The sequence below is a fragment of the Elephantulus edwardii genome, unplaced genomic scaffold (genome assembly GCF_000299155.1).
Source record: "Elephantulus edwardii isolate Elephantulus edwardi_28Jun2011 unplaced genomic scaffold, EleEdw1.0 scaffold00005, whole genome shotgun sequence".
In the NCBI taxonomy this organism is placed as follows: domain Eukaryota; kingdom Metazoa; phylum Chordata; class Mammalia; order Macroscelidea; family Macroscelididae; genus Elephantulus; species Elephantulus edwardii.
In genome coordinates, this window is record NW_006399755.1 from 38,649,967 (window position 1) to 38,673,794 (window position 23,828).

Genomic DNA, 23,828 nt, shown 5'->3' on the forward strand with positions numbered 1-23,828 from the left:
ATGGCATATTCCTGTACATTTTTTATATTGCTGCTGAAGGATCAGTTCATTCCAACTTGATGGCATAGAACAACACTATGGTTCTGAGGCTCATTTCCTCAAAGAGTTTTGGTCATAGTTAAGAAGTTTATATGGTATTATCCCTTGTTGGCTCTACCATATATGCAGCTATATTTGCAGCATATACATTGTATTATTATCTGCTAAACTTATTCATGATCCTTTCCTTTTAGCATACCAACTGCAATCAGTTAATTCTGACCCAGTAGCGACCTGGTAGTGTAAACAGTGTTTAATAGTTGAAGGAATTAAGAAACTAAATATATAATAAGGTAAGCATGAGCTCTTCCCTTGTTTTCTTTTGTTTTGGATTTTTAAATAAGTGGATACTAATGGTCTGCTGACTGGAAGAAATCCATATATGTTTCCATATCTTTTTTTTTTTAAAAAAAAAAAAAAAGATGAGCCAACAGAATGTGGGGTTATTGAACAATATTGTCACTATCACATACAAGTGAAATCTTACCACATCTCAAAACTCAAGCTCATTGCCTTTGAATAGGAACTAACTCATGTAGCATTAGGGTTGGAGGAAGACTTATCCACAAACTGTGTTATATAGATGACACAGTCTTGCTTGCTGAAACTAAGGTGGACCTGAAGCATTTGCTGCAGAAAGTCAAGGATAACAGTCTTCAGTACGAATTGGAACTCCACATTAAGAAGACAAAGATTGGCTTACTGGGCCAATTGGCAGCACCACAATAGATTGAAAAGATATTGTATTTGTTAACGCTCTTGGCACTAGCAGTCAGGAAATCAAAAGACTTATTGCACTGGGGAAGGCTACTGTCAGAGACCTCTCCAAAGTGCTAAAGATCAACGATGTCATTCTAGAGATTAAGGTGTGCCTGATCCAGGCCATGGTCTTCACATCAGAGAGCTGAACAATGACTACAGATGTTAGAGGAAGAATTGGTGCCTTTGAATTGTGGTGCTGGAGAAAAGAGTATTGAACATACCAAGGACCACCAAGAGAACAAACACATCTGTCTTAGAGAGGCTGAAACCAAGATTCTCCTTGGAAGGAAGGATTTTGAAGCTCCGTCTTATATACTTTGGGCATGTGGCCAGGAGGGACCAATCTTTGGAGAAAGACATGATGCTTGGAAGAATGGAGGGACAATTCAGGAGAGGAAGGCCACAAATGAAATGGATTGACACAATAACTGAGGTAATGAAGGTAGATGTGTCAGTGAGACTGGTTTAGGGCAGGGTTCAGAGCTGTCGTACATAAATAAGGTCACTGTCAGTTTCAGTAAACTGAATGGGAGGTGAATGCTGATACATTCAAAGTACCTGCTTTTGAATTGTCATTGCAACTCTTTACCCACTAGGTCACCAGAACTCCCTAAAAAAATCTAGTTGAGCATTTTTATAAACAGCTGAAGCAGTACATTCACGAGAAACTGCCAGAAACTTAAGATGGATTCTGAAAAAGTCTTAGAATGAAAGATATCATTGCTAATGTTAGAGGGCTTGGATCTAAAATCTGAGTACCAGAAAGATGCTTATTTTGGTTTTATTGTATGCAAAGTGTGCTTGTGAGGATCGTAACAAACTGAATTACATTGAAAAGAATGGGAATTCTAGAACACTTAATTGTGTTCATGTGAAACTTTAATATAGTTGAAACAGTTATCTAAACTAAGAGAACACTAAGATTAAAACCAAGCAAAGGTATGTTTCAGGTTTGTATCCTTTCCACATACCTAATCAATCTGTATTTCGAGCAAATAATTCCTGTGTAAAGCAGAATGTGGCATATGGATTGGAGGAAGACTCAACAGCCTGAATTATACAAATGATACAACCTTACTTGCAGAAAGTAAAGACTTGAAGCGCTTTGTGATGAAAATCAGACTAAAGCCTTCATAAGGATTATATCTCAACATCAAAACAACCAAGATCTTCACTACTGGACCAATAGCATCATGACAGTTGGGGAAAAGATTGAAGTTGTCAACAATTTCATCTTACTTGGATCTAATTAGGGTGATAAATTTTGGTCCTGAAATGTGCTTTAGGAGCTGTCATTGAGTATTCTTCTGGAAGTAATAGTTCAAGTTGAAAAGTCCCTCCCTCCTGGGAGCCAGCAGTGAAAATAAGTGTTATTCTCTCTTCTGGTTCAACTTTAATCCCGGAAGCAGGTTGGCAACCATATATTTTTAATAGAAGTTTCAGACTAGTGCTAAGTACGTAAAGCACATCTTTCTTTAGAAAGTTTTAATAGGAACCATTGGTAGCCTAGTGGCAAGAAGCTGCGCTCCAATCACAGAGGCAAATGGTTCGAATTCACCAGCTGCTCCATGGAAGTTATGTGCCATATAGTCGCCTGCAACTCATAGCGACCCTATGTACCAAAGCTCTGAAGCCTGCCTTTTTCAAAGGCAGTCTCAATGACTCTTGACACCGCTATCCCCCTTGCCCCAATAATTGTGTCAGTCCATCTTATCCTGGCTCTTCCTCTCCACTGTCCCTCCACCCTTGCAAGCCTGTTGTCCTCCAAGGATTACACGTGCCCAAAGTATGAGAGCTGAGCTTCAAACTCCTCCCTTGTGCATCATGGAGGGTTAGCTATTGGTCAGTTGCGATTCAACAGTATACAACAATATTTTAATATATTAAAAATTAAAAACTCAACTCATTAGCAGTGCATCAGGTAGATTCCTACTCAGAGCAATCCTATAGGATAGACTTTATGGGGTTTCACTACAATGCAGTCAGTCGTAACCCATACAGACCCTCGAATGGGTTTCAGAGGAAGGTTTTTTCCTACTCAATTATGGAATTGGCCTTTTGGTTATCAGCCCAACACTGTGTAGACTATGCTATCAAGAGTTATTCAGTAGGTTTTATAAAGTTAAAGTCTTCTTGGTGTAATGTCAAATCCCTTTTCTGCGCCAGGTTCAAAAGCTGTGCTTAAAAAAAAAAAAGCTGTGCTTAATCACACTATTACTGGAGGTTCTAGAAAATGTATACTTTTTAGAGGTTCTTCAAAATGTGCACTATTGTGAAAAAAAAAATTATAGATGTATCTGATCCAAAGGCTTTGTTTTTTTTTCTGGGCTTTCCAGTAGGTTTCAGAGGATGTAAATCACCTGGGATAAAAATCTCAGCATCTGCAGCGCTAGTTCAAATGCCTGCTTTGGGGTTGGCCGAACAACTCCCTTATCCACTAGGCCACCAGAGTTCCCTTTTTTCCAAAGAAATAAGTTATTAATGAATATAATAACTTTTAAAATGTATATATAACAAAGTACCATGAAATTGTATAGTAATGGAAAAGGGTAAAGCAGACAGACTTCTCAAGTAATCCCTGGCTTCACGCAAGGTGTACTGGGCCTGCGCGGGGCGGGGCCGGCGGTGACGCGCGCGTGTGCCGCAAGGCATTCTGGGAGCTCGGCCCGCTAGCGTGGTGGTTGTTGGCTAGGTGGGGGTGGCCGTTTGTTTCTCGCCGTCTCAACTCGCGCGCTCTCCCCCCCCTCCCCCCCCCTCAGCGAGTGGCAGGGCGGAGAAACAGCAGTGGAGGCAACACAGCAGCGGCTTTTAGCAGCGGGCACTCTTCTCTTCCCTCTCCCACGATCCGGTTCCTCTTCCCTCTCCCTCTCACTGTTTGTTGTGTGTTTGATGTGTTAAAGCAGGAGCGAGAACGTGAGCAACGCCATGAGCAACACCACTGTCGTCCCCAGCACGGCAGGCCCGGGCCCCAGCGGAGGGCCCGGTGGCGGAGGTGGCGGAGGCGGCGGCACCGAGGTAATCCAGGTGACTAATGTCTCCCCGAGCGCTAGCTCTGAGCAGATGCGGACCCTCTTCGGTTTCCTAGGCAAGATCGACGAACTGCGTCTCTTCCCGCCGGAGTGAGTATCGCCCACCATCACGGTTTTACGAACGCCTTCCTGCCTAGGCCTAAACCCACCATTTCCCAAGAGGCCCCGCGCTGCTTCCCCAGCGCCAGGAGATTGAGTTGAGGCTGGTGATTTATTTATCCACGAATAAAGTCTTCGTTCTAAGCCCACAAAACCCTTTAGAAGGCATAGGAAGGACTTGGAGGCGCAGAAACACCAACTTTAAGAGTTGGGGACGGGTTTTTATCCTAACAAAATTGTCCCGACGGGGTCATTTTGTTGTGGATGTATACACGAGACACACAGTACTTTTAAAATTTTGTATACAGGCTTAATTCCTTTTAAAAAAACAAACCACCAATCACATGTTCTTGGCATTCTTGGAAAGTAACAGAATTTACCATCCTTGAGGTAATTTGCTGTTAAACTTTACAGGCAATTGTTAATTGTGGCCAAGTATCTTTGCTCAGTGATTTAGACTAAATAAAATTAAGAGCAGAAACGTGACTTTTTTTTTCCTTTGTTGAAATAATTGAGGATTTATCCTATTGGACGATTATTATTAACAATTTTTCTAGAATGTTGGCTTTTAAAAGTGAGTGGGGTTTTGTTGCTACTCTGTTGTCTTCTCTATGCCACCAGAGCTTCTAGTGGTCCAAAAATGGTCATTCAAAAAAGAGTACTCTCTTGTGCAATAAGGTTTTAATGGTTTGGAATATATAAAATTACATTTTAAACATGTACTCTTTTCATTTCTCCTATTCAGAAGGCATTCCTAACTATCTGGTATGGGGGGAGGGCACTCAAATGCCACCTTAATCATAGGCCTTCTCTGACCACTCCATATAAAAACGTAACCTCTTCACTTTTTGAAATACCTATATGACTGAGCTTACAGTAGTTAAAAAAATTTGGCTGCTAGCCAGAAGCTGTCCTTTGAACCCACTAGCCCACTTCATGGAAAAAAAAAAAAAACTGACAGATTGCTTTCCCAAGGATCTGTATCCTTGGAAACCTGTGGGCAATTCTTTGTCCTGTAGGATTGTTGTAACTTGGGTTCGATTACCAGCAGATTGACATTAAATACATGACAGGCCTACTCACACCTATTTGAATCATATTGGAAATTGAACTTCTGTTCTATGTGCTGTTACATCTAGTATGTACAACCTGGAGGAATAATGTATTTGTCTCTGTCATACAGATTAGAAGTGAATTAAATTTCACAGATTGTTTTGTTTGCCTAGGCCTCCACCAGTGTGATTATCAGTGTCTCGACTCTTCCTGTGCCTCTTGAGGTTTTTTGTGGTTTAGTTTTATTTTTCCCATTTAACCAGGCAACTTTTTAAATAGCATCATCCTTTATACTTAATATTCTTCAGATACTTAGTTTTTCATGGAATTTCAGAATGAAGTGAAATGAAGTGTCCAGTAAAGCATAAGCTGGAAGTTATACAATTACTTAAATAAAAACTAGTATTTGCTTATAGATAAATAGAAATTATTTAGTAACTATATTGTTTTAATGGTTATTGATGTGTAAGGAGGAATGCCATTAGACCTTTAAACTATTTCTTGTAAAGTGATGCAACATACAGTGAATTTTTTTTAACTGAGTAATAGAGGGAATGCATGAAATTTAAGAGATTTTGTGTAGTTAGTAGAGTCAAGTTTTCGGTCAAAGTCGTCTTTGCCATTTTTTGCCTTTTTGTGTTTAGGGAGATGTCTTGGGTCAAAAGTATAAAATTATTCATTATTAGCACAGCATTAAAGTGAGAATTGAAAGAGATTCTTATGGCTATGAATATTAACTAAGGATCTCTTTGGAAAGAAGAATTTTAATTCTTTAAAAGGGATTCTGATTTAGTAGGCTTGAAATGGACTATCTAAAATAGCCCTCTGAGGACTTTAAAAAAAAAAATACTTGGAAGCAGTACTGCCACGTGGTAGGTGGAGGGCAATATCTACATTCAGGAATCACTTTTCCTATTTTACTCATCAGGGCTTTACCCACTGCCCTGCCACCTGTCTTTTTAATTCTTAAATATAATGAGATAGTAAAGATACACACTTTAAGAAGTTTTAACCTGCTTCTGTCTTACATTGTTCTGCCTTTTATTAACAAGTATAAAAGTATAGTTGCTTTTCTGATTTATTGTAGTATCACTACTTCTTCCATGTACTTAACAATCTGCTTATTGCACTTATTTTTCTGTCTCCACCCCCTTCTTCTAAGATGTTCTTTATAATGAAAATAATGCCCAAAAGTACATATAATAAAATATTTCCTTATTCTCGAAAGAATGGAAATGCGTTAAAAGGCACAGGACTTATTTGGAGGTGATATTTTAAACTTTTTCTAAAAAACTACAGTCTTTTGGGAACCATATTTTTAATAGTCATTTTTTAAAATTTCAGTCAAATAGTCTGTAAAGGAATCCTAAGAGAACACTTTTTAAAAGAAATGAGTGTCAGGAACTAACTAATACTAAATAAAGCTTGAGTGACGGAGATTTGTTAACTTAGTGATAAAGGGCTTGCTCTTTAACCCAAAAGGCATGTGATTCAAATCCACCAACTTTTTGTGTGATTTAATGTCTTAAAACGCACTGGAGGGTCAGGTATAAGTTAATTCCAATTCAGGGATATAGGCATGTGATTCATATCCACCAACTGTTCCCTTTAGTGTGATTTACTGTCTTAAAACACACTGGAGGACCAGATATGAGTTGATTGCAACTCAAGGATATATAGAAGCAACAGCATAGCTTTAATAAGGAGCTTTGGTGTGGTGCAATAAGTTACTTGTCAGACTACAGATTAATAGCTCAAGTTCACCAGCTTCTCCTGTTGAGAAAGAGGAAAGCAGTCTGTTACTTTTAAGATTTGAAACCCAGGGAAGAGTGAACACCATGAATTAGGCTCAAGTGGACTGCAGTAGTGGTTTGTTTTGTGTATAATTTAAGTGCTTAAGAAAACCATTGCCATCTTGAAAACCACGATCTTGAAAACTTGATTTGACTCACAGTGAGTAGTCAGGATTCAGAGACAGTAAATTTTTATGGGAAATACGAGAAATATTAAAACAGCTGCGTTTTTCTACTATGCATTTCTTGTTCAAGGTGAAGTAGTCTGTAATTTTAGACAGTAGTGCTTCAGAGTACAAACGAGCAAAAAAAAAAATAAAGACCATACTATGCCTTTTCTATCTTTGAAATACCTCATAGACCAAATCTGACACAATTACATTTTTATGTACATAAAATAATGCTCGTTTATTAGAAAGTTATCAATGGGACCTCAGTCTTACTGCACTGATATTACAGAATTTTCTGGTTTCATTATGAGACATAAAAACTAGTGGTAATAAGTTTGTGAAAGTGGTGATTTCCTCTCTTCACTCAAAATTTAAGAAAATATAAATAAGGTGTCAGTTTTTCATGGATGTTCTTAGGTACCATCAAGTCAAGTATCTGAACTCTATCCTATCAAGTATGTGAGATGAAACTTTGTCATCTTTGCTTCCAAGAAGCACTGTGGCTGCACCCTCTTCAAGACATATTTGTTTGTTCTTTGGCAGTCCATAGGATATTCGGTACTCTTCTCTAGCATTACAGTTCAAAGGCATCAATTCTTCTGTCATCCTTACTCATTGTCTAGCTCTCAGGTGCGTGTAACTAATGACTCAAAAGATCAAGGCCTGAATCAGGGCCCCTTCCTCCTCACACTGACACCACGATATGGTGTGAAGAGCCTGAACTCCCTCCCCCTAAAGTAATTCTTAAGCAACCTTGGGTGTTTTATACTGCCTTATGGACATTAGTTTTTAAATGTAATTTGGTATAGTTTTAAGATCATGCTCTGTCTTTTCAGTTTCTTGGCATAAGAACTACATTGCACTCTACATTATCTAGCTTGCTTAATGCCATAATACGCACTTGTCTTTTGTAACTCAAAAGAACCAGTTAGTTTACTGAGGAAAGTGACTCTCGCTTAGTATAGAATTTTAAAAAAGGTATTTAGGTTTTGGAATTGTGTTCCAATATATTATATACTTGACTTTATATCCTCCCCTTTTTTCTTCACTCCCTCCCTGAAGTAATCTAACCTTTAAATCCTTATTTATAAAGCCTGGGAGTTCTTATATGCAATGGATTAAAGAAACTATCTGGAATCGATTCTTTTATATTGATCACCAAATACATAGCTTTGTCAGTATATTTTTTTGTCTCTGTTATACAAAAGTCTTAATGTTCTTCTTACCTCTGAAAATTAACTACATTCAATCTGAGGCTGTGCAGTTCTGCCCTGCACACATTGAGGGTGGGTCACCATGGATAGGGATTGACTTGACAGTAACCAACAACTTCCACTTAGGGATTGTTCCTGAGGAATTTAAGAAAAGATACAAGATAGGGAACAATAGTAGATTGTACTGGGAAACTAATTACTTTTAATGTTTGATTGTGATACAAATACTAACCATAAGGTGATAATGTATCTAGAATCTACATACTCTTGAGACTTTTATTTCAAATATAACTTAAATCTTTTTGACCTAGTTAAACTAACATATTCATTTAAGTGATTTTGCTTTTGAAAGACAAGTATTGACTTGTGAATTACAGGTTTGTGTTATAGTTGATAATATTAATTTCTCATTTATTTTTTAGTGATTCACCTTTGCCAGTCTCATCCAGAGTCTGCTTTGTTAAGTTCCATGATCCCGACTCAGCAGTTGTGGCACAGCACCTGACAAACACTGTATTCGTTGACAGAGCTTTGATAGTCGTACCATATGCAGAAGGTTTGTGCTTTGTTTAACTACCTACATGGGGTTACCCATCTAATCTACCTCAGTATAGTTATATAAAGTGAGCGTTAGTCACATGCTAAAAATAAAAACTATTAACATTTGAAACCCTTGTTATACTGTGTTCCATGATTTTCACTTGGTCATTTTTTAATTCTAGTAATTTCAAGTCAATTCTCTTTCTTATGAGATAACTTTAACTTTTCTTTTAAAATACTTTATTTAAGTTTTTGCTAAAGCCATGTCCATCATTTTAATTCTCTAAGATACATGTATTTAGCAAATTTAATGTATTTGTGAAAATTCGTGGCAGAACGTGGTTTTATTTCTTGAGACAACACAGACACCTTCATATAAATGCATGACTATTATTTGTTTTAAGTAAATTATTAGATTGGTCTTTCCTCATTGTGTTCTCTCCCTGATAACATAAGGGTGGGAAATCCTGCATTGAATTCTTCCAGTATACCAAGGGTTACAATATTTTTATTTCTGCAAAAATTTCAGTATTTCTTATAGTTTAGGTGCCAGATGGGCACTGGGTGTTTTGAATTTATGCCAGATTCTTGTTCATTCTTGCTATATTTTCTAGAATATCTCTAAATAATAAATTCTTCTCTCTGTTATTTGTGTGTGTGATTTTTGTAGTGGAGAAGGCAAATGCAAAACCCTTCCAGATGACTGAAAAACTGTGGGTCCTCTGCAGCTACAGAGGATTCTAGACATTAACTAAAGGCCAGCAAGCACTCAAGTCCCCCAAGTGTTTTCCTGGTGTAACCATTTATTAACTACATTTTCTCTCTTTTTTACATTTTAGGCTGTTAAAGTAATTTGACAAAAAAAAATGAGCAGGTTTTCTGGATCTAAAAAACCAGTGTGACAAGACACCACTATTTTAATGCGATCTTACTACATTTTCTAAGATTTATAATTAGTTTGTTCCCATTATACTGTTACTTGATTTACTCTTTGGTAACTTTAAATTTTTGTCAGAGGATTCACATAATTGTGAAAGAATTAACTGAATTTCAAGTAATAATTTAACAGATACACTGACTAGGATTTTAAATGCATTACTCTTTCCTTAATAAACTGGTCAGTGGAAGCAGAATATCAGTATTGTTGTACTTTGTAAGTTGTGAAATGCCTAGGCTTTAAAACAGAAATTGCCGCTGTGGTTTTCTAAGAAATTAGCTTACAGCCATAGATTGAGTAAGGCATGCTATATAATGGTAGTACATCTGTCTCCATGATATAAAAGATTTACGTTTAAAAAAGAAAAAACCTGATAAACTTCTGAGTTAAAGAAAAAAACCTGATAAACTTCTGAGTTAGTGTGTTTTGGTTAAGCAGTTTCTTTTTTTGCCAGTTTACCTGTTATAGAATAAATCATAACTACCAAGAAAAAGTTTGAAATACTTAAATTGAGAGTGAGTAAAGGATGATGGTAGTTCCTGGAGAAAAGGTCAAATCCTATGAATAATATACAAAACATTTTAGAGATTAAATAAGTTGTACTGGTTAAGTATTTTTACAAGCCTTGGACATAATACAGTATATCATAACTGGCTTCATAAGCATTTTTAAATTCTTACCTTTCTCGATTTGGATTTGAAAGTAAAATATACGTGTGTGTGTGTGTTTATATATATATTTATAGAAATCAAGATCTGTGTAGTACAGAAATGTGGTTTTGTGTATTTCGGGCATGATATACTGTATTAATGTTGTCTTTACTAAGTTCTTCTGTCATTTCCTTTTTTTGCCAATTTGCCTATTGTAGGTTAAGTCATAACTACAAACAAAAAATTTCACTAGTTTTTCAGCTCTTACACTTTCGTGTTGACTCTTGGTCAGTGTTTTAGAATACTAAACACAAAAGTTTGGTAAGGAATAGTCTTAAGATAGCTGGATTTGGAGAAAATCGTTAATAGTAATGGATTTGGGGGTTATTTAGGTTCCTTGGTTAATGTTTGTTTCTTTTTGTCTGTTTCTTTTTCTTTCATTTCTACACATTCATGCAGTATTTCATGGTTCTATCAAAGCAGCAGTAAAAAAAATACTCTTGACGCATGAAAATTAACTGGTGAGGGGCCTCATTGCTATTTTTAAATTGTAGTTTTATTTTTAAATAGTCTTTTTTTTTTAATCAGAGGATCAGATGCATGATTTTTTTAATGGATGCAGATCTTCTATCAGGTGTCTCACAGATAAATTCAAGAGGATTGTAGTTAACCAGAAATGTTGCAAATGCACTAATTTGAGTAAGATGTTGATAGATCCTCTTGAAACATAATTTTGCATGCAAAATTATCCCATAATCCTGTAGGTTTGTTAATATTGATGCATTAATGCCCTATATCTAAATTATCTTCTCCCCTCCCCCTCCATAACTCTTGGTATCTAAATTGATGACAGCTCTGACACAAGCAAGATAACAGTGCTGTGTAGTATACATTTGTTTATATTATCGGCACTTCTCAGTATAGGTGGAAGGAACCATTACCTTTATTTAACAGTGGTTTTTCTTTTTTGTTGTTGTGTTTTACAGTTCTTTTCCCTGGTTCAGCCTGAACTATATACCAGGCCCTGCTGAAAATACCACCCAACAGTTTTCTTCTGCAGCTTATCCAGTTTCTCTTAAGTGCCCTGTACATATTGTATGTTTATGATGAGATGCAGTTTCTTAATATGTATTACAGAAATACTACTGGTATTTGCAAATATGTAGTTTAATTGTATTATTGAACTCTCATTTTGGGGGCTTGGGCACATTAACAGATTAATCCATTTGTATAGGGCTTTTGCTGTTGGATAGAATTTAAATTGTCTACATAAATACTTGTCTTTAGGACCCTTAGATTTTATCTGAATACACAGATTAGGCTTTTCAAAACAGATAAACATGTCTTTTGGCTTAAGGAGCTTGACTAAGTTAGCATTTTTTGGTATGGTTAGCATGGCACATGTTGGAACAGAAAGCATTTTACTATACAGGTAAGGAATGTGCCATGTTGTTTTACATATTCTCTCTCTTTCTCCTACAACACGCATCCTGAGTGTATTCAGAGACCTTCAAAAACATTCCTTTTGATGAGTCAGCAAAAGCCCTACGCTTGATTCCAACAGAGTTATTTCCTTTACATACTTTTCTTCTCTTAATTTTTACGAAATTTGTATGGTAGGTGTAAAAAAAAAAATCATAGTAACTGTACCATATTATTAACCCCTAAATCAAACTTTTTTTGTCTTGTGTATCTTGATTTTTCTGTGTGCTTTATAGTGAAGCAGCCGACACGAGTCGTTGTTCATAAAACAGCTTTTGAAAGTTGAGAGCACACCCCTGGAGAACCGACTGTGCTTGCTTACGTTTGGTTCATGACTTAAAAATCGAGTACAGGTGATGAAATCTTGGCAGTGTTAACAAAAAAGTAGTGTGTATTGTGCTATTTTTTTTTACTCTAGAAACTTAACCATTTGTAGAGAAAAAGGAAGCAAATTTTCACACAGTTTCATTCTGACATAAAATTAATGATAAATAATCATAGAAATCAAGCTTTATATTTTAGCGAACATAAGTACTTTCAGCAAACTCAGGTGGTGTATCAGGGAGACATATTCTGGGTGTTTTTGTGTGTTTTCTGTCTTCCAAAAGAATGTGTTCTAATGCAAGAATGTTTCTCTGCAGGAGTTATTCCTGATGAGACTAAGGCTTTGTCTCTGTTGGCACCAGCAAATGCAGTGGCAGGTCTTCTGCCTGGTGGTGGACTCCTGCCTACTCCAAACCCACTTACACAGGTATAAATTCTTTAAATATGTGGCTACGTGTGCCCAGTATTTTAAAGTAGTTAATAGTCCTAAGTAGTAAAGGAAATCTCTTGGAATAGCATTTTAGCCACTGTTAAATTTTTTTTAAAAAGTTAAACTTCTCCAGTGTTGTTACCTGAGTAACCTCTTTTTTTATTTGGTTGCCCTTGATAATTAAATTAATTGGGTAGCATTAAAACACTGAAAGATTCTTGAGGATAGTAGGTACGGGGCAGATGTTTAGAACTGAAGACCATTTATTTCTACTAGATTATATTTCTAACCTTGATAATGTATGGATCATGTAATTTTCTAATTAAATGGCATTTAAATAGCTGTTCTAACTACTCAGATGTTTTTCACTGTTCAGTAAATTGCTAAATCGTAGAAAATTTAGTCCCTTATACTTAGAAAGTGAAAACTGTCAGACAACCTCTATAAAGCTGTAGGATTTTGCCTTTTTAATTACTTATTTGGATCAGGAAATAATCACTATCATTAGAACATGTTGATGTTGTTAAATGCTGTCAAATTGAGTACAACTCACAGTGACCCTATGAACAAAAGATCCAAACCATATTCTGTCTTCTTTTCTCTAATGTTCGTAGTTTCCAAAGGCCTTTTGTTTAGGAAGTAGATGCCAATCCTGCTTCCAAACTTGTCTTTATCTGGGAGCTCTTAACACCCTCTGTCCACCAGGGGTAGCCATTATAGCATTTGTCATACCAGTGGCATAGCATTCAGTATCACAGCAACCCCAAGTTACCACAGTACAGCAAACTGCCAGACAAGTGCTATACCACTTAGAACAACAATGTTCTTCCCAAACAGTCAATAGCTACATGGGAGTGTACTTTTAAATAGCAATTATAAGATGCAGCTACTACATTTAGTGCTGAGACAAAGAATATAAGGAAGAAACCTTTTAAGAATGGGTAATGGAAAAGTTCTCAGAGTGGTCATATAAAACTTGCTAGGTAGATGTCCACAGGATTGCCACAGAATATATATATATATCTCATTCTTAAAGGTCAAGGCCACAGATTATCCTCTTTGGTTCCTTAGGGACACGCAGAAATGGGACATAGAGTCCTTCCTCCGGCAAGGCAACCCAAAGCTTTGTGCTCTTTAGTTGATTCAAACTCAGTAATTGTGTGGGAGAGAGTATAACTTACAGTTTCTAAGACATAACTTCTTTGGAAGCAGAGTAGTCCACTTTTCTTTTAGGAGTGTGTGTGAGTTCAATCTGCTGACATTTTGAGTAGCAGCCAAGTGCTTTGATCACTATATAACACCAAGATTCTTTTAAACAAACAAGAGTAGACTCAGAACTGAAAAACAATAATTACTAATCAATACAATAACATGTTACATTTTTTTTTCTCAAATACCAAGGGCCACCAAACTGTATAATCCAGTATCGATTCTGTTAATATTTATTAGACCATAACTACTCTTAATTCATTTCTCTTTTGTCTGTTATTGCTTTCCAGCTCTGATGGCAGAGTTGTGTAGCTAAAGCAGAAACCACAGGACTCATAACCTTAAATACATGTAACCTTGAAAGGAAAAAAGTTGATTAGCTTTGGTATTGAGAACAAAAATGAACTTTTGAATAAAATAGTTTTGAAATTTCACAGATTGGCGCTGTTCCACTGGCAGCTTTGGGAGCTCCTACTCTTGATCCTGCCCTTGCTGCTCTTGGGCTTCCAGGAGCAAACTTGAACTCTCAGGTACAAGCATATATTTCATTAACTGAATATTATTTCAACTGAGGTAGTAATTTTCTTCATAATGTAACCTATTAAAGAATTTTTAAATATCACTAAATTATTACTATTTTTCTCATTAAAAAATAATCTTGTTTTATATAGTTCATGTTTTACACTGAAATGTCACAGAGAAACAAGAATGAGAAAGTCGATTTGTAATTGATTTTCAGTTATTCACATGAAATGATTCTTGAATTCCACTACCTAGCCATTTTCCAGGGGTCTACAGTTTTTGGAGGTCTTCTGGCATTTTTATGTAATGCGCTATCTTTATAAAAGCACAACTTCATAACATTCAGATTTAATTTGCTACAGCCCAACTTTAGAGTGTTTGATATTAACTAGGTTTTTTTAACTTTTAAAACATGACTACTACAAAATTTAATACGAGGCATCTGGCTTCATTATATACTGGCATAGTTTCTCTAGAGTGTATTACTTTTGGTGGGATTGCAACATTTGTTTTATGTATTGTTAATGTCCATATATTTTTATTTTTATAGTCTCTTGCCGCAGATCAGCTGTTGAAGCTTATGAGTACTGTTGATCCTAAGTAAGAATTTTTCCTTTTTTTCCATGAATTATCTATATGGATAAGATGTTGACTAGAGAGAATTGTTTTTAAGTGAAATAAAAGCTTCTTACCAAGACAGGCACTATTTTCTGTCTTTAGAAGCAAGTAGGAAAAAAAATCCAAGGGGAAAAAAGTTTCATCTGTGAGTTTTATTTTAATGTAATTTAGGGTTTCCATAAAATTTTAAATAGTATGTATCAGAAAGATAGGAATATAATTCTTTTCTTTAACTTCATTCAGAATAATTGCCTCCTATGAGCCCCCCACCGCTTTCTAAATCATTTGAGAATAACTATTTTAAATATTTAAATATAATAAAGTATGTATATTCTACCAAAGCAAGTTAGTATACATGCACAAAGAATGAAAAGTTAACATACTGGGAAAGAAGTTAATTTGAACATCAGTGGGGCTTAGTTCTAACAAATGGAGATTAATCAAAAGTGAGGGATACTTTAATACATGATAATACTATCCAACATCTTTTATTGGTGCTGTGATAAGTATTTTTCATTTAGTAACAAGTTTCCTTCTTGGTTAAAATACCCAACATGAAAATTTAGGATAGGTTAATTCTCTGATATCCATGGTTTTATGCTTCTTTCCACCCTCTTGTAATTTGTGAGTTTAAAGAAGGAAGAATGACTTAATTGTGTAGCTGGTGCCCTTTTGAAAATTAAGATAAAGAACAAGCTTGTACCTACCACTCAGTTTGTAAGATAATGCCTATATTTGATGTTCTCTGTATACGCTATGTTTAAACGCCTTCTATACATTTTAAAATATTTTCTGTTTGAATCTTGGTTGTCTTCAGGTTAAACCATGTAGCTGCTGGACTTGTTTCTCCAAGTCTCAAGTCTGATACCTCTAGTAAAGAAATTGAGGAAGCAATGAAAAGAGTACGAGAAGCACAGTCCCTAATTTCTGCTGCTATAGAACCAGGTAAAATGTGTTAATGTGATTTTGTATACTCCTAAAGTGTATGATTGGCACACAAGCAAAGTTCTGAATTCTAATGTATAAAAACCGTGCAGTACAGTGATAAGCATTTGGGAAGTGGGGCCAGTGAAGTTTTGTCACAGGAAATGTCTGTGAACAATTAAGTATGTTGCACCAACTACATTTAATAGGTAAAGGTAGGGATATTAAGCATTCTGCAATAAGTGACACAGACCCCACAACAGAAGAATGATCTAGTTCAAAGTTTTGATAGTAGATTATCTGATATGTGGAATGCTGTTTTGGTTGTTTTTTATTCATATTTGCTCATTTGAGATAGCCTCATTAATACTTGACTTGTTTGTACTGCAGTTTTTGGTTAAGACACTTCTATATTATTTATTCATGCTATTTAAGAATGAATACTTAATCTTTGCAAACTGTCTAAGGTAAAATAAGTGTTTATTCCAATATTTAACATATATGTATATGTTATGTACATGTTTGTATTTTGGTTCTTGGATCCTGTCCCACATTATGTATGGTTTTATTTTACTCTTAATACAGAAATTCTTCTGGTTTACATGCATTATTACCATGTCAAACATATTCCTCACTCAGAGCAACCCTTTATGACAGAGAACTGCCCCACAGGATTTTCAAGTCTTTGAAATTTATGAAAGATTGCCACATTTGCTCACACTGAAATCTCATTCCGTATATTTCTTTCTTAACTATATACATTACTTCTCTAAAAATACATAAATAGACATTCTTCTGGTATTCTCTGCTCTCACCCAAGATACATCTGACATCAGCAATGATATCCCTAGTGCCACAGCTGCTTCTAAATCCAACTTGAGCATCTGGCAGTCTCTTGCCAGTGTACTGTTCTAGCTGGGGTTGGTTTGTTTTTTTGTTTTCTTTTTTAATAATCCACTTTCATGCTTACATGTGATAATTGATACTGTTCAATAATTTCCACATTCTGTTGAATGACCTTTCTGGGGATGGGAACAAATGAGAATCTTTTCCAGTCCATTACCAAGTAACTGTCCTCCAGATTTCCTGGCTTAGACTGATGGGTACTTCTAGGGCTGCCTCTGTTACTTGAAAGATGTCAGTTTATCCATTTGCAGCCTTATTTTTTGCTAGTGACTTCTGGGCGTCTTGAATTTAATCCTTAAATTATATGAAGGATCTTGTTCATACTGTACTTCCTGAAATTTTTCAGTGGCAACCAGCTCTTTTTATGTATTCCTCTCATCGTCTTTTGATACTTGGATCATTCAAAAGTTTTCCTATAGTGCCTCTCAGTTTTGCAACTTGAGACTTGGGTTTGTTTTCCAGTTCTTAAAACTTGAGAGATGCCAAACGAGTTTTCACTTTTTTATTCTCCAACTTCAGCTCTGTCCACATTCTGTTACAATAACTTGCTTTGCCTTCTCGAGCTGCCCTTTGAAATCCTGTTTAGCTTTTTTACTTCACATATCTTCCCTTTATTTTGGCTTCTCCACACTCTAGCCATTTCAGTGTTTTCCTCCTTCTCTGTAATGATCTTTTTTCTCTTCTTGGATGATGAGTTTTTTTGTTTGATTCCATAACTCATCTGGTTATTGACCATTAATGTTCAGTGTCTCAAACCTATTCTGAAGATATTTTTTAAATTCAGGTAGGGCAGTCTCAGGAGCATACTTTGCTTGTGATTTATTTTAATCTTCTTCAACTTCATTTTGAACTTCAATGTAAGTAGTTGTTAGTCACCACAGTCATCATCTGGCATGTTTTTACAGCTGATAATGAGCTCTGTTCAAAAGCTTATTTCCTCAGATTGTACTTAATCTGATTCCTGTGCGGTCTTGCAGGTGAGGTCCCTCTGTAAGTCACTCTTAAGTGGTTTTTTTTTCCCCTATATTTTATTAATTTTCATAAACATTTACAGAGATTTTGGGTTTCCATTCATTCCTTGTTGCACTATTCTCTCTACCCTCCTCCCAGTTTGTTCTTGTCCAAATGCCACAGCTTAAGTGTTTTTTAAAAAAGATATTTGTGATGGACAAGTCATTGAGCATATAAAATGTTGTCATTTGATGTCCAGTCTCATTTCTATCACCAGGGCTGTGCTTTCCAGCCATCATTCCTTATTATTTCCAATTTTTGCATTCTGATCACTAATAATAATGCATCTTAATTACATGCATGTTCAATTTCAGATTGCAAAAGTTGGGAGATACCATCTTTGGCTTTACTTAGTGGTGCAAATAGTTGAATACTATCTTTGTTATATAGTTATGTATAATATCACAATATTTTTAAGATAGTCCTTGAAATTAAGTTTTTGTTTTTGGCGTTTTTTGTGGGTTTTGTTTTTGGTGTTTGTTTGTTTGTTGGGTGTTTGTTTTTTGTGTTGTTGTGTTGTTTTGTTTTTTTTTTTTGCTGAGTACAACACTCTTCTCAGTTTTTCATTCCTCTGATAAGAGATCACATGATTATCTGATTCATGGTGGCCTCTGCCGGTCCATCTCAGTTTAGTAATGTCTGGAATATATTGACTATGTGGATCATAACTATGACTAACATTCTAGAAGTGGATCCTAAAAACAATTACACTCATATGAAACCTAGATCAAGAAACTGTTTTCCAAACAGAGCAAGAGAACATGGCATAGTTGAAAAATAGAAAAGGTACACCATAAACTGCACATTAAGTTGAAGTCTAGATAACGATATTAAAACTAGCAACTTTTTTTCCTGAACACTCATGAAATGGAAAAGACATCAGGCTAGTGATCTGCTAGCACCTTCAAAATGATGAGAAGATTAGTTCCTTGTGAGTTTACTTTGCCTTTGTATATGTGGTCACTGAGTTAAGATCTTTGTTTTTTCAAGAAACTAACAAAAATGGAATTTCAATTAAAAAAAAAATAAGAAAAGGTGTGCACCTGGGTTGTAGCCTTTCTCTTTACCTACTCAGTCTATATGCTGAACAAAGATTCAAGAAACTGAACACGATGAAGAAAAAGGATAGGAGAAATATGCCTCAACAAACTACATTTAGCATATTGCCTGCATTGTGGAGTATCAGTGCTTGCTGAAAATAAGGAGGACATTAACAGCATTTTCTGCTAAAGATCAAAGAGTACAGCCTTCAATAGTAGATTGCATTTCAACATCCAAATGACAGAAATTTTCACCAGTAAGCTACCTCATGGTAAATGGAGAAACTAGTTCATCTTATTTGGATAAATAATTGACACCTTTCGTATGCCATGTTAGAAGATTTAAGAAGTAAGAATTCATATACTTATGCGGCCAAGGAGATACCATGATCACAGAGGTGGAATTCCCTGGGCTAAATTTGCCTACGCATTATTGTTCTCTGGATGTATTGATCCCTGTGATTTCTTCACATGTGGGAAACTCGACTGCATACTTGCAGTGGTGGTGGTGGTGGTGGTGGTTGTTAGATGCTATGCACTCTGGAACACTGTATTGTTGTGTGCTGTCAAGTCACCTGCAACTCAGACCTATTTACCTTACCTCTGAACCCGATCCTATCTGGAACCATTCTTATTCTCTACAGACTTAATCCCATTTGTCCAGTCACTGATTAAATCCATGTTATCCTTTGTCTCTCCTCTGCTGTCCCTCTACCCTCCCAAGCATGATGACCTTCTCCAAAGACATTGATCCCTCTTGGCCTTGTACCCAAAGTGTGCAAGATGGATCTTGAAAATCCTAGCCTCCAAGGAGAAACTTGGCTTCATTCTCGCCTCGATAGATCTGTTTGTTCTCTTAGTAGTTTAAAGTATGTTCAGCATTCTTCTTCAGCACCACAGCTCAAAGGCATCAATACTTTTTATTTCATCCTTGGTTATTGTCCAGCTCTCTGATGCGTAGCAAATAATTGCGAAGACCATGACCTGTATCAAACACACCTTAGTCTCCAGACTGACATCGTTACTCTTCTATACTATAACGAGGTTTCTGAAAGAAGACTTTCCCAATGCAATTCATCTTTTGATTTCCTTCCTGACTGCTGGAACCAAGAGTGTTGATAGAAAAGAAAAAAGAAAAAAAAAAGAGTGTTGATAGGGGAACAAAGCAAGCTAAAGTTGATAACAATCTCGGTCTCTTCTCTGTCTATTGTGAAGTTGCCCAGTGATGAGAATCTTTGTTTTCTTGATATTGAGCTTCGGTTCTGTTGAAGACTGCATTAGTGAGGGAGTATGTTCACACTTCCCTGTCGGGGTTTTTTTGGGGGGTTGTGTGGTTTGTTTGTATTTTTTGGTTGGTTTGGTTTGGTTTTGTTCTTTGGTGTGGGATTTTTGGTGTTTTGGTTTTTTTTTTATTTCAGTTGTACATATGGTTCTGGTAGCTTAAAATCATGTTAGGCAAAGAAATAATGAGTATATTTTGGGGAGAGAGGGCTTACATAACCAAAATTATTATATCTCAGAAGTTGAATTAACTGACTTATAGATAAGGACATTTATTTGAAAATAGAGGTAAGTAGTAGAAAAAGAAGGTGAAGAAGCAGTGTCTTCCCCTGTTTCCCAAACATACAAGTAAGTTTGCTAAAAAGTATTTTTTTCACAAGGCCAAGAATTTAAAACGTTTTATTTGGAATATCTTACATTTAAATGCAGGCTACAGGATAATATTAAAAAATAAGCTTAAATGTAGATGATGTTAAAGTTATATGAAAAACTGAAAGTATTAGAATAACTCGTTTTAATATTGTAAAATGCAGATAAGAAGGAAGAAAAACGAAGACATTCAAGGTCAAGATCACGGTCAAGGAGAAGGAGGACTCCCTCATCTTCTAGACACAGGTTAGATTTGCAAATTTTTTTGCCTTAGCCTGAGGTAATGTGTCTGTCACACCCTTATTTTGTTTCCTTTTAACCTCCTTAGTTCCTAAAGAGTGTTTTAATAAATAGTGCTGTAACATTGTGAATGAGTGTTCAGAAATGTGTAACTGCTGCATAATTCTTGCCTTTATGTGTATGTTCTGCTCTCCTTTTACATTATTAAGGCGATCAAGAAGCAGATCACGGAGGAGATCACATTCTAAGTCAAGGAGCAGGCGAAGGTCCAAAAGTCCAAGACGGAGAAGATCTCATTCCAGAGAAAGAGGTAGAAGGTCAAGGAGCACATCAAAAAATAGGTATAGCACCCTGTTTACTTGGGGAAGATAAATTAAGGTCTTCTGTGACACAAACACTTTTAGAGGATCTTGAGTATTCAGCCTGTAAAATCAAGCTTTTAGCTGTTGTATTTTGCATCAGAAAAGTGTCCATAAATCAGAGTTATAGATCATGTCACTGTGATTAATGGACTCATGCAAAGAATTAGGCATTCCTTTCATCACTGATCACACAGTGGTTAAATAAATGCCTGATTGCTGACTGAAAGGTTGGTAGTTCCAACACACCAAATACTCTGTAAGAGAAAGATTTGACAGTCTGCTGCTTAAAAATTTAGAGTTGGATTCTGTCTGGCATTTACAGCCTTAGGATTTTATGAGGATTTTTCTCCTCCATCCTGTAGGTTCACTATGAACAAGAATTGGTTCAAAAGTAGCCGGTTTAGTAAGGCTTTTGTACTTAACTTGTCCCTCACCTCTAGAAAGGGTTATAATTAGAATTGCAAGGGCAAAAATCGATATGTTGGATGAGACTTCAGTTAGGAAATGATTCTGTAGTATTTTTGATATATTTGACCTTGACTTAATGATAAATAAGGGAATATTTTCAAGTTTTTATGTAAAGTTTTCTTGATCGTTCAGAATTTGTCAGAGACATGAATTACTTCCATTAGCAATGTTACAGTAATCTAGGAATCCAATAATAATGATTTAGTCAAGAGAAAGTACAAAACTGATATAAGAGAGAAGGAATGAATGCAATGGTGAACATGGGATAGAGAGCTTAGCTTAGAATAACAAATTGAAATCGCTGCCATTAAGGCAGCTCGTAGCTGACCTTCCAGTGGGCATAATTGTTTCTCTTCATGTAGTCTGTTTTGTTCCATTAAAGAGTTTTATGTATACTACTAGAATGAAAATTTCCAGTATACCTCTTGACCTTCTGTTGGCAAATTTTTCTTTGAGAAGTCCATTAGTGGTTTCAAGTAGTGAATTGGAAATGGATCTTCAGGGTAGTTTTTGAAATAGAAATTTACATTGGCTGAATCATACATAGAATTCATGAATTCATCAATTATATTGATTTATTAGAGATAAAAAGAAAGAAGATAAGGAAAAGAAACGATCCAAAACACCACCAAAAAGTTACAGCACAGCAAGGCGTTCTAGAAGTGCAAGCAGGTAAGGCTATCACCATGACATCTTTGTGGGTTGGTGCATTGGTTGGTTGGTTAACAAGTTCCCTGTGAATGTGACCTGTTTTCCAGAACAGATACATGTTTTTAAATACAATGTTAAAAGAAGTTAAACCTTGCCCTTACACTGAAACTTAAGGCAGTTTGTAAAGAATAACCCTAGTTCATCTCTCTTTTTACATAGTATTTTATGGTGTGCAGGGTAATTGAAACATTACAGAATTCAAAGGTCAATTTCTATTTTTGCTATATTAATTTATGTTGAATATATTGGGATGGGTGTGTCAGAGGCAATGTGGTTGGCGCAGGATAGAGCAGGGTTTAGGGCTGTTGTGCATAGGTTCGCTATGAGTCGAAAACGACTCGACGGCACATAACAACAACATATTCATGATAATATTCAGAGTAATCTTACCTCAATTTTCTTTGAGCTCATTACTATACATTTGACTTTTAATTTTTATTAACTTAGCTTGGCTTTATAGAGAACTTTTAACTATAATTAAAACATACTTCAGTAAAGATACTTGATATCATCAGTCATCAAAAATTCAAATCAAAATGGCAAGAAGACAATTTTATACTCCCCAAAACCCCCATAATAAAAAGGCACAGGTGCCTATAATTTAAAAAACATAAATGTGTTAAATGAGAATGTCAAACAGTTGGATACTTCAAATACTGCTGATGGAATTATAATGATTGAATCACTTTTGGAAATTGTCTTATGGTCCTAAAAAAATTAAAGTGTGTTACCATTTGATTGATCAGTTTTAGGGATCTGCCCAACTATATGCACAAAGAAAATTAAAACCTAAATCTACACCAAAACTAGGGTGCTCTGTGGGGGAAAGATTGGCAATCTCCCGTCAAGTTTACAGTGTTTAAAATCCTGCTGGGGAGGATATGACTTCAGTAGACTTGAGACATAAAACTTATATACACAACTTTTGTCAAAATTTTCCTAACAGCAAAAAAGACAAAATAATCTATGTCCTTCACTGGATACATGGATTTATAAAATGTGATACATCTGTGCAATATGAAAACATACTGCACAAAAGAACTGATTTATTGAAGTATTTAACATGCCTATAAGGTTCTGTTCCAGACCACTTCAATAAATCACGTCATAAAGTAAGTCAAGAGAATGTTTTGGGGTCCCAGTGCCAAAAAGTGTTTGTTTATACTGTTCTCTTGTCTTAGGAAGTATGCGATAATATTATGAAATGTTTTAGTTGTGAGAATTAAGAAATGTACTCATTATATGGATTCACTAAAGCCATTGATGTAGGAGGGGTCACCAAGAAAATGGTAATTTCAAAAGTACCTCTTTTGTTTTTGTGGTGGTGATGGTGGTGGTGTTGTGTACTACCCTCAAGTCCAATCCCACTGAGTACCTCTTTGAAAAGACAAAATGACAACTTTACACATGGGATCTAACCTTATGGGCTGCATAGGAATCAGATCTACTACATTTGTAGAAGAAATCATTGGAGAATCTTAATGTAGGCAGTCAGAAGTAGGCTAGGGGCGAACTGTGGGTCAGACCATCAATTACTCATATGCAAGTTGCATCAGCAGGTGTTGTTGCTGTTGTTATGTGCCGTCGTCGAGTCGTTTGCGACTCATAGCGACCCTATGCACAACAGCCCTAACCCCTGCTCTAT

The 23,828-nt window shown here is 35.9% G+C and overlaps 1 protein-coding gene across 2 annotated transcripts in view; it reads left to right on the top strand.

Annotated features, from left to right (window-relative positions):
• SRSF11 (serine/arginine-rich splicing factor 11) overlaps nucleotides 1-23,828 on the top strand; it is a 46,062-nt gene that overhangs the window by 16,622 nt on the left and 5,612 nt on the right. Inside the window, exons 2-10 of one of the 2 annotated variants that reach the window (XM_006879792.1) lie at nucleotides 3,702-3,920; nucleotides 8,582-8,715; nucleotides 12,410-12,519; nucleotides 14,169-14,261; nucleotides 14,804-14,853; nucleotides 15,689-15,816; nucleotides 20,567-20,648; nucleotides 20,852-20,983; nucleotides 22,055-22,144. In XM_006879792.1, coding sequence (XP_006879854.1) covers nucleotides 3,727-3,920; nucleotides 8,582-8,715; nucleotides 12,410-12,519; nucleotides 14,169-14,261; nucleotides 14,804-14,853; nucleotides 15,689-15,816; nucleotides 20,567-20,648; nucleotides 20,852-20,983; nucleotides 22,055-22,144 — 1,013 coding nt within the window. In that variant the 5' untranslated portion in view covers nucleotides 3,702-3,726. The remainder of the gene's footprint in view (nucleotides 1-3,701; nucleotides 3,921-8,581; nucleotides 8,716-12,409; nucleotides 12,520-14,168; nucleotides 14,262-14,803; nucleotides 14,854-15,688; nucleotides 15,817-20,566; nucleotides 20,649-20,851; nucleotides 20,984-22,054; nucleotides 22,145-23,828) is intronic. The other variant, XM_006879793.1, reaches the window with a different exon arrangement.